Source organism: Ixodes scapularis, unplaced genomic scaffold (genome assembly GCF_016920785.2).
Source record: "Ixodes scapularis isolate PalLabHiFi unplaced genomic scaffold, ASM1692078v2 PGA_scaffold2__306_contigs__length_199485367, whole genome shotgun sequence".
NCBI lineage: Eukaryota > Metazoa > Arthropoda > Arachnida > Ixodida > Ixodidae > Ixodes > Ixodes scapularis.
The window spans coordinates 146,936,893-146,948,670 of NW_024609857.1; the positions used below are offsets into that span (position 1 = coordinate 146,936,893).

Genomic DNA, 11,778 nt, shown 5'->3' on the forward strand with positions numbered 1-11,778 from the left:
TACGCATGCGGTTCGAATGCGTATTACAAAATATGCGGATCGGATGCAGATACTCAAACTGTTATTCGCGCAGGGCTCTGCAGATGTTTGTGCTATAAACTTTAATAAACTGCGAGCTACTGCAGCGCACGAAAAACTAGTTTTGTGAAGGCGGACGATAATGACTTCTGGCATTGCGTGTGGTGGCACGATTTATGAGCCACAATGTCAGGTAGAATGGTTCCATCTACATCAGAAAAAAGATTAACTTCTTTCTGATCTTTTGAAAATTAATTGTAACTTTTGATTTAGATGATAACATATTGGCCCAAGCTTTTGCATTCAGCCATCACACTGGTGCTACCTTGCACAACATTTTCAGCTTTCTCACTTGCACAGTTAATATCTTTGTAGGCCCTGTGCATAGTTTCCTAAACACTTATTTCCTTCTCAAAAGTTTCTGTAACTTAGTATACAAAATTTGTTTTAGAAAATACTGCAGTAAACTTAGTAACTTAACCTCGATTATACCTTGAAATTGTGTTGAATTATCCAGACATTGAATTGAAGAAAGTGCAAGAAAACTGTTCATACCAAACACATTTTTATTGGCCAAAGCAGCTTGAGTTGCACAAGATATATGCACTGCTGTGGTCCTTGTCCGGCATGTTTTACTGCACATTCCTCATACAATTAATTATCTTAAAAGCTAGGCTCGATGGCCCCGTTCATAGCAGGAACAATTTGACCGGTGCAGTGATTTTGCTACTCTGGCCTCATTGAGCCACAAGCACAACTAGCGTCAGTGAACCACGAAATCACATAGGGGCGCAATCCGCTCAAATCCCGACTAACCTGGCAATGACCAGACATTCCGTCACAGACAGTGTGAGCGTGAACAGCCCGCCGTGAATCGTTGGCACAGTACCTGCCAGATTCTGGAGAAGTTTTCATTCAGACTAGAGCTGGAATGTAGAGGTTAGGTCGCAGTGTCTGAAGGTTTAGCAAAATCTAGAGACTACGTAGCTTGGGCCGACCACAAGCATACCAGAATATTGGCTTGGGCGTCGCAGCTCACATTGTCCACAAGGAGGGTGCGACACTTGGGCGCTTCGGAAGCGGCACGCATTAGAGCTGCTAAATATAAGCTATACTTCGAAGTAATGTGACGCTTCAGCCATCTTGTTGCTTAGAGCCATTGTTGCCAGCTGTCCGAAGCGTCATTCAAAATCGCACCACTTCTTCGTCTGGTCCTAGTCTTTTCGCTCTGTTTTTAATTCCGAAGTTTGTACCAACTCGCCCAAGCCTCAACTTAACCTCTAGAAACATTGAAACAATTTGCAACAAAGCAAAACGACGTCACCCGAGCTTCCTGACGCCATATATAATGCTCTGGAAGTCCCATTTTTGTATTGTAGACGTTGTCGGTTGCACCCACTCTGCACTAAGCAACAAAATAGCAGTGCCAAATGTCTTGTGGCAATGTCTGGAAGACTCTTGGTAGTCGAGAATATGTCATTCAAGTCATTGTCGCTACTCTAAGCATAGCTGCTTTTCAACGGCTCTACCGCGCAGATCTGCTCAAACGTCGCCTCGTGTCCCCCTTGTTGCAGTTTGAGTCCCCGGAGACCCCCCTGAGCTACAAGGGGGACCTGGTGTTGGCACTGAAGTACATGCCTCCAGACGTGACGCACCGCACGTCCAGGCAGGGTCCCATCCGAGGTTCCCTCCACGTGCTTGTCAAGGAGGCACGCAACCTCATGGCAACGCGCTCCAACGGCACCTCTGACCCGTTCTGCAAGAGGTCAGGCTCTTTCCCGCTCAGTGGGCAGCGTTCGCATGTAGGAGAAATTCGTCACGCTCGTCCAATGATTGCGCGTCACTCAACGAAAGGGTCGGGCCTTTGCGATGCAACGCTGTGGCGTTGACTCTGTTATGGAATGGCAGAGGGGATACTCGCACGGTGCATATGATCTCTGGTTTGACAGCGAATCAGTCATCGTTTCATGAAAGTTGTGGCAATAAAAACCGTTAGATTCGCCGGCTAACACCGTTACCCTCCCGCTGGCGTCTCGTTCGTCTAAATGGGTAAGCCGAAGGGGTTGGATCGGCTGCTGGCATCGTGCACATCCATTCACGAATTTCTCCTTCGTGCGAATACCTTCAACTTCAATTTGAACTTGCCTGTCCAGTTTACTGAATTTGGACTGCTTCCTTTAGGGGGTGACCAGCTGTAAAAACATTTGGTCAGAGTATTTTAGTGAGCATGGAACGATTGACAAATTTGGAAAGCTGGGAACATTTCTAGAAATGCAGCAAATTTATTACATGTGTTGGTGCTTACGGAAAGGACATGTCCTCTACTTTTAGAATGTACCATGTCTGCCATCAAGCTTTCGAGGACCATGCAACTGTGAATATATTTTGTTATTATGTAATTGCTGCTATTGCTACTACATAATAGACAGCAAAAACCTTGAAAAGTCAGCTAGATTGCTGCAATAGTCTGAGAATTAGAAGACTTAACTATTGGAGATAGCAAGTAGAATTCTTTCAATATGACTGTGTCTCGCCGATTTTTTACTAGCACGGTTTTAATTTATGTCATACATATAGTCCTGTCCATTGATTCGCTCCTAGGAAAAAGTGCTGGCTGCAATTATATTTGTGTTTTGCTTGCTCAAGGGAGAGTCCCACAATTCTGAGCAGTTAAGTTTTTTTCATGAACAGGTATTCCCTTGGGAAGTTTTAAGGAAAGACAAACCGTTTGCTATAGACATAAAAAAGATGCACTCTACAGCTATTGCATGCAAAGCTGGATGTGATTTCCACATACTCTGCTTTTATTTTATACTTAAATTTGGTGAGGGAAAAAGCATTCCTTAAATATTAAAATTCCCCCAAAAAATTACTTTCAGTTTTGAAAAACTGAAATTTCAGTTGTCAAAATAATTATTGCAGTCCATTGTAATTTGTAATTAGAGACCGACCTCCAACAAGAAAGAAAGAACTCCACTCTTGCCTTCTTCCTCACCATTTTTCCCAATTTTCTGCCCGCCTCATCACCGTTGCTCTGGTCGTACAAGGGCGTAGAAAGTGGAGAAAAGGGGAAGAAAAGAAAGGGGGGAATTTTGTCAGATGACACCTCTGCCGTAACAAAAGAAAGCAACGCTCCCTTCTCTGTCGGCTCCCTGGACACCCATTGCAGTTACCTGCTGCCAGACCGTACCAAGGGCAGCAAGCAGAAGACCCCCGTGGTGAAGAAGAGCTGCAACCCCAAGTGGAACCACACCTTTGTCTACCCGGACGTGTCGCTGGAGGAACTGAAGGACAGGTGCCTCGAGCTGACCGTCTGGGACTATGACAAGATCACCAGCAACGACTTCCTCGGGGGCGTCCGCTTGGGGCTCGGCACGGGTGAGCCTCTAGCCCCCACTCTCACACTTTCTCACCAAATGGACCCTTTTCACTCCCAGACTTGCAGCCAAACTCGTGCTTCAGTTCACAGCCAGCCTGATGTTCAAGCCTTACTGGAAACTGAGTCTGTAACCAATATTCACACCCAAAACTGAACAGAACTCTGTCAAGCTCATATGAACTCGGTCGGAACACAGGCTCACACTTACTCAATCCCAAACTTGTGGCCCAACTTATACTTTGAATTCACAGCCAGTCTCATAATGATGCTTTACTGGAAGCTGAAGCTCTAACTGAAATTCACGTCCAAACCCGAATAGAACTCATTCATACTCAACTTACTCCATCCCAGAATTGTAGCCAAGCTCATATATTTGAATTCATATCCAGTCTAATAATGAAGTTTTACTGGAAGCTGAAGCTCTAACCAAAATTCATGTTCAAACCCAAATAGAACTCGGTCAGACTCATTCAACTCAAACATACTCAATCCTAAACTTGTATCCAGATACTTTATTTCACAGCCAGCGTATATTTAGGATTGCGTGTTTTCTGATCAATCCGATAAAAAAAAAAACAAAAAAAAAACACTGCCAGCAAAAAAATTTTGGCAATCCAAATGTGTCTGTGAAACTCCAAATTTGAATGTCACAATGGCAAAAAGAAAAATATATATAAAAAAACATGCTACTCTATTAATAAGCTTGGTCAGAGCAGAAAGCCAGTGGTCCTGATGAGGGGCCTCTTCAGCTTCCTCTCAGATCTCGGACTATTGACGAAAGGGAGTTTTACTGTTTATCTTGTGAAGTTTTGTGCAGGGCAATGGGTCATTGTAACTTTGGATCACGACAAAAGTCACTGCTGTTTTCTTCAGTTTGCAGTTCTTGGAGGAAGGTGGGGTTGTGTTTTTCCAACAGGGAAGGCTATGATCACAGGAGGGAGGGGCAGCTCTAGTTCGATCTCACCGCCCTACCCCAAGCAGTCGCAGGGTGGAGTGGTGGAATGAGATGGGAAGAAAACGAGCTTTCCAGAGACTATGTCGAGGACTTCAATGATTTCAAAGTGTGGGGGGGATCGGTGGCCGAGTGGGCTGAAGCGCACGCCCAGCTCGACGCGCGTGGAGCGAAAGCTCGCGCTGCAGAACCCAGGGATCCTGGATTCGAGCCCCACCCCTGCCCGTTTCGATCTGGATGAGCATCGTACCGGCGTGCGGTCGTGTATCACTACTGCGTGGTGCACGTTAAAGACCCCAGGCTAGCGGTTGTACTGCACTGGCTAAATTGCTCATCTACAGCGTGTGACTCGTCGCAACTTTAATGGCAGACCAACTACACGCTGTATAAATATCCCCAGAACCCCAATTATTATTTCAAAGTGTGGACATTTATAAAGCAATATTTGTTTGCAAGTTTTGTTCTGGGACAGTGAGTTGGTACAGTCAGTCTCGTTAATATGGACTCCGTTAATATGGATGCCCCGCTATATGGACACCACTTTCGGGGACAAACTGGGAAAATATGTGCATTTTTGTCTCATTATTATGGGCAACTCGCATTATGGACGATTTTTGGTGGGAACGGAGGTGTCCATATGAGCGAGACATCACTGTATTACCGCTGACAGGGGTGCGCATGCCCAATTCAACGGAAGAAATATCATTTGACACGGGAGTTCTTACGAATTTAGGGCACATTTGTGTCTGGATAATATTTATTTTTATATTGCCAGGAATGAAGCTGACAAGAAGACGAACAGTGAGCTGAACATGAAGGTTTAATCGGCGAATCTGTGCCAAATAAAATAAGAAAGAGCGTGGAGGCAGCAGCAGAAAGGTGGGGATTCGGCAGGCAGCGTAACAAAGAGCGAGAGTGACTCGACAAGGTCGCCCGCCGCTCCTTATCTGGAGTGTGTGGGCGTCTGGAATGTTCGGCAAGGAGGCCTGATGATCATCATCGCAGGCTCAGGATGAGCGGGCAAGAATGAACAGGCGCTTTCTAGAACAAGAAACAAAGGCAAAATTATAAAAGTGACGTGCCCCAGTAAGAACGAAAAGGAATCTTTTAGAATTCCATGACCAGCGTTGTTTGCTGGGCCCTGAGCGCCGCAATATTGAGTTTGAGAAAATTGTGCGCACAGCAAAATTGTGAACTCAGAATTTCTGAGAATCGGGAATCTATCACAAATAAACTCAAATAAACTCCAAATGAAAAAAAAAAATTTTTAAATTCGGAAAGCGCGGAACCTTACTAATTCCGTGTTTTCAGAGTTTATCTTTTGTCAAATTCTGAGGGTGTTTTATTTTAAAAGTGGAGTTTATCAGAGTTTATTTTTGTTTGATTTCCAATTCTCAAAAATTTTGAGTTTAATTTTGCTGTGTTTCTCATCTTTTTAAAAATAAAAATAAATAATATCCGGTTGTAAATGTATGCTCGATTGAAGAGAACACTCTTGTATGAATCATTATTTCTTCAGCTGGATTTTGCGGGGGCGCCATTTTTATTTGCGGTACTAATTTGTCCCACTACAAAGGTTGCAAACAAGTGTTGCTTCAATACATGTCGACATCTTAAAATTATTAAAATCCTGGAGGTAGTCGCTGGGAAGCTCGTATTTATCCCATCCTATCCATCAACCTATCCCGCGGCTTTGTGGAGTGGAGCGGAAGGTGTAATATAGAAGCTTCAACTACCCACCCCCTCTTCCCCCTTCTATGAAATCTCAATAGATCATTGCTTTCAATGTTACAGAAACAACCCCTCCTTCCTCTAAGCGGCGCAAATAGCGTGGCCAAAACTGGAAACTGGAACAGTGGTCTTTGTCGTGACCCAAAAGTACAATGACCTGTTGTTCTGAATTAACCTTGACGAGATAAGCGCCAAGATCCCTTTTGTCAATGGTCCCAGATTTGAATGAAAACTGGGGTGGAATTTCCTCGGGAACATTGACCCTGTGCACTTGCGAAACTTAAAATACTGTTGTTGTTGTTGTTGTTTTTGTTGTTGTTATAGTTTTTTTATCGTGTTTTTTTTTTTGTACATTAGAATTTGGAGTTTATTGGATAAATCTGAATTGCCAAAAATATTACCGGCGGGAGTTTCTCTGGGTTTCTCACATTATCCAGAAACATGGAACCCTACTTATAATCGGCCTTTACTGAAAGCTGTAGCCGAAATTTATGTCTAAACTTGAATATAACTCGGTCAAAGTCGCTCAGGTTTAATTTTTTTCAATATCAAACTTGTAGCTGAACTTGTACTTGAATTCACAACCAGCCTCATAAACAAGGTTTGCTGTAAACTGAAGCTGTAACCGAAATTTATGTCCATGCCCATAGAACTCAGGCAAACATGTTCAGACTCAAACTTACTCAGTCCCACACTTGTAGCCAAACTGTACTTGAATTCACAGCCAACCTCATGATCAAGCTTTACTGGAAGCTGCTGAACCTCGAATCGAAATTCACACATAGACCCAAATAAAACTTGCTCGTACAGGTAGCCAAATTTAAACTCGTTCGATCTCGTTTGGAGTCAAACTTACTCAAGGCCAATCTTTAGTCACACGTATACTCGAACTCACATCCATAAAATACAAAGTTATGTCTTTAAAACACATCTAGTTACAGTTACAGTAAACCACAAAGCGTAACTATAAGTTACCTTGGATTGTGATGTCCAAGCTCCGACTGCTCAGCCCGTGTATTGTTTCCGATGGCAGAAAAGATATACTGTAAACGACTTTCTTTCGCGGGCTCAATATTTCGCGATTTAGGTCAAGGCTGAAGTTTTGGAATAATTCTCGGATTCTAATTTTCGTGACACGGAGGCAATCTCAATAAAGATTCCAACGTGTTTACCTTTTACCGAAAATGTTTGCGGGACCTATTTTTCGTGAATTGTACGCGATTCGCGAAATTCACAAAAATTAGGTTCTCGCAAAAATTAACTCGTTTACTGTATCAGTTTACTCCTGTTTTGGTTCGACACACTGCATAAAGACATAGCATTCATCGTTGAGACTAAAACTGTGGAATTCTGTTTATTTGTAAGTGCACTACAATTTATTAGCTTCCAAATGTTTTAAATTCTCCGACTGTTGTAAGAGTAATTGAAGAAGTTCCCTTAATTTTTGATATTTTGAACAATTTTTAGAATCCTCAAACAAATTTGGTGTGTCTTGAGCCCAGAAAACTAATCCACAAGAGAGACTCAAATGGTGGCCTTTGTTTCTTGCAGTTTTATTTTAATTCACAGAAAGGTTAACTGAGAAGTCTTGCATCCTGTTGATGTCAAGGGTTCTGGGCACCCTCTAGTTGCACAGAATTTGACCAGAGTTGTGAAGTTAAGGGAAAAAGAATTTGAAAACACAGTCTGTGTATTTGTGGCAAGCACACCACTAGTTCCAGACAAATCAAACCCTTTACAGGGCCCATGGAATGAATTTTGGGCTCGAATAAATCAATTTATATTAGGAATTTACTAATAGCACATCGTTCAGTGGGCCAAAAGAAAAAAAAGGTAGAAAGTCGAAAGCCTGACTTTCGGTACGAAAATTTTAAAAAACAGCGGACTATTTCGTACCGTCCACAGCACCGTCAGCTCTGGGGTGAACGGGGTGGGGAAAGCAACTTTTGTCTGAATTCTGAGCGACGGGCTAATCTTCTAGGGGGAGAATGGCAGTATCCAGGTGCACAAACGAAAGTCCAAGAAAGGGGGGAGTCCCCCTTTCCGTCTTCTTGAACTGTTTGGTGGAATGCGTGATTTATGAGTTGAAGAGGAAAGCTAAACAGGGAAAAGTTATAAAAGCGTTTCATGACTCCTTTAAAGGGGTACTCCGGCGATTTTCTGAGCTACTTCAACTAACTATATTTTCTGAATTCCCGGCTTTTACCCTTTCCGGTATGCTATTTAGTATCGCGAAATTCCTTATAGTTATTGTGAAATTGGCAAATGAAAATGATGCAAAAACCAACATTCAAATATACCCGCATTTTTCAGTGCGGTGACGTCAGTGGCGGGCAGGCTTGCCAGTCAAGCAAGCAGTCTAAAAAATATAATATGCTAATCATTAGTTCCGTGCTTTAGTGCGGGGACTGGAGCGAGCTTCCAAAGCATTCATTTGACATCATGAAACTGCTTCGAATCAGTTGAAAACAAATTCTACAGTCCAAAAAGTGAACCCCTGCCTTCCACTGACGTCACTTTTTCGTTGCTGCCAGTAGAGACTTTCAGTTTGAAAATACGGTGAAGACCAAAACTGTAAATTCAATAACCTCGTGAAAAAAAATTATTTTGACCTAATATTCGGGATACTACCGTATTTGCACGAATATAACGTGAGGGCAGGTTTTGATGCCCTCAAGAAGAAAAAAATTATGTTATTACTATTATAACGCGAACCGAGGCCGCGTCAATTTCTCGCACTCGGGGGCATAGCAGATGTAAAAAGTCAATGGAAATAGAAGAAATATCAGTTCCTGTTTTGACTGCACTCATCCTCACTGCTCAGCTAGCTCAGGTCCTTCCGTTTACAATCCACTTGGCAGCTACGCAGATAAGCAGCAGCACGGCACCTGCTTGTCTGGTAGCTCCCTTTTCTTCCGTGCGAGCTCCTCGGCAGCCCACAATCGAAACAAGGCACGAATTAGAAGCACCAACACTAAACACCAGGTCACTCTGGAGCAGAAACTAAACAATGCACAGGCAGAAAAAAGACTGCTGAATCCGATACACCGTATTGATCACACTTGTTGTTCTGGTCCCTCTGCATAAACAAATACCTCGTGTTGCACGATTGCGTAAACGCGGTTGGTGGTCTTGGCTTGGCTTGTGTTGGCTTAACTTGGCCCGGCTTGGCTTGGCTCGAATTAGCCAGTGCCCGCATGGCGCGCGCGCGTGCTTAGTTTCTGCGGCGTCCGTGCGTTGTAAAAGCGATAAAAATGCTTTCTTATGTTTTCTATTCGCCCCTTCACATGGCCCAATAGCGAATAAATTCCCTTCCATACCCCCACTTCTTTTCACACCGGATATTTTGCATTGAGCCGGAGGGATGGCTTTCTCCAGACTCGCGCGCCTCGTGGCTGAACTCGATTCCGAATATAACGCGAGGTGCGTTTTGGAGCACGTAATTTCGAAAAAAAACTCGCGTTATATTCGTGCAAATACGGTATTTTAGCAATGTTGGTTGGCGAGTTTAGCAAAATTTCAAGCGAATCGGGGATCATGAAGAAATTGCCAGAGTGCCCCTTTAAGTCCCAACTTCCAGTAGAAACAAGAAATGGCAGAATAACGACATGTAATGTTAAGCCAGCTGACTCAATCAGTGCTCTGTGGTTCCTCTCATTCCTTTTCTTTCTGGCTAGCAGTGTGGGCATAGGTTACCAGCAAGCTGTTTTTGTCATATCTTCAGTAGTATTATACAAACAGGTGCAATTGTGTAATCGAGCTTTTGATCGGCCACTGAGCCTAGTTTTGTGTATTTAAAACAGAGTCAACAACTGCGCAAAAACACTTTTCCAGGAAAACTCTATGGACGTGACGTGGACTGGATGGACTCGCAAGGAGAAGAGCTGACTTTGTGGCGCTCCATGTTGGAGAGGCCTAACCTTTGGATCGACGGATCCTTGCTCCTCCGACCCACCCTGCAGTCCAAGCGCTGAGAGGGGTGCAATCTCGTCTACAGAAGTCCCCACTGATCCCTAGAGGGGAGCTACTACTGCCAGAAGGAAAAGACTGCCAGCAATCACTGGGTCCTCGGCGCTGGGAGTGGTCTAGACGAAGGGTTGAGGTACCAAGCTTCCAGTGGCGCCACCAAACGTTTTAGTACCAGGGAGGCAGGGTGGTCGTCTGGTGCCTGATACGTCGAAGCCAAAGCCACATGTGTACATAGTGAATGAAACTGTGCTCAAGGATGCAAGGTGTACATCTAAGCAAGTGCTACATCAACCCTCTAAGGCATATCAAAAATGGACTGCATTTAAGTTGGCGTCAAGGAGTGTTTTCTAACCGCTTGAAGAAATCATGGTTTCCTCGCTGTTAAATCTGTACATACTCTTTCCAGCCTGTTGCACTCTGTTGCACTACGGTTGTTGTTGGCTGTTCATTCCATTGCAATCGAGTTGCTTATCACGTCACCGCTTAAGACGCCGATATGTTGTTGTACCGGCACACTGTGCTTGTGTGGGTAACGCATGCTGCTAAGGCAAATTACCTTTCTAATACATATACATGTGTTTTTTGTTGATTTGAGGGAAGTGCTTAAAAGCAGCATGAACTGTTTCTCATCGTTCGATAATTTATTTTTATAAATGCTTCACGTGGACAAAATTGCTTCTTTTCTTCACATATGCCTTCACCACTCGATACATTGTGCTGTGTATGGACATTAATTTTTTTTGGACGTCAGCCTTGCGATGAGTGAACTGTGCTTCTTGTGATGCTTTGTTCTGACAAGCACTGTTGTAAATTTATTTTGGCACTGTACATAACAGAGTGTATAAAATGACCAGATATTCTAAAAAGTGTTATTGCTCACACTTGTTTCTAATTCACGTGTGGCACGAACAAAGCTGCAGTGTCTCTTGAAGCTTTCCTCAAACATTTCGGGACATGTTACTGCACTGTGTCTAATGTTTCTTTTTCTCAAGATGACCTTATTTTAATAAAAATTACCTTGTAATTTTTAAAAAGTTTGTTGTGTGTGCGCTTTCATTGCAAATACCTCTAAAAACACAATTTTATTTGCAGATCTAGCCTGTTGAAATACAGTACTAAGAACTGCAAGGGCATCCTTTACTCAAAATATTTCTTATGTTTTGTTAATCTTGCATATGGGAAACACTGCAGACCACAGAAAATAGTACTTTATAAACTATAATTATGGTGAAGCCAACTTTGAACAGCATCGCTCACATTCTTGGGTTTCGAAAAACCATTCTCCACTGTATGGCTTTTTGTACAAGTAATGTGCAGATGGTTGGGGGGGTTTAAGGACTACTTTTCTCTAAAGATACCTACCTACATACATCAGCTTAAATATGATTAAAGTTGTGCACAAAAAAACAAGGACAGACAACTTTAATCATGTCTAATGTATCAAATCACCCAACTGATTACCTTAAGGGGGCCCTGCAAGGACTTTTTTACTGGTTTTTAATTTGCACCGAACCTGAGCGCACTGAACGTAGTAACTTGATGAAACTTTTCTCGAATTGTGCTTTATTTTAAAAGTTATGGGCAAATTAATATTACAAAGACAAGCAAAAAAATTTCCTTCATGACGTCTTTGGTCGCTTGAGTGGCCATGAACTAGAGGAGGGGTAGTGAGCTCAGCGAGGCCCTCACGGCTGCCGCACTCCGTGTCGACGGCTTGAGAGGGTGCCAC

The 11,778-nt window shown here is 43.2% G+C and overlaps 1 protein-coding gene across 7 annotated transcripts in view; it reads left to right on the forward strand.

The window, feature by feature from the left end:
- The window catches only part of LOC8038847, a 506,694-nt gene extending 495,611 nt beyond the window's left edge, over positions 1-11,083 (forward strand). For all 7 annotated transcript variants that reach the window (XM_040221860.3, XM_040505070.2, XM_029994759.4 and 4 more), the window contains 3 exons: positions 1,593-1,783; positions 3,188-3,396; positions 9,915-11,083. In XM_040221860.3, the coding sequence (XP_040077794.2) occupies positions 1,593-1,783; positions 3,188-3,396; positions 9,915-10,054 (540 nt within the window). In that variant the 3' untranslated portion in view covers positions 10,055-11,083. The remainder of the gene's footprint in view (positions 1-1,592; positions 1,784-3,187; positions 3,397-9,914) is intronic.
- The last annotated feature ends 695 nt before the right edge of the window (positions 11,084-11,778 follow it).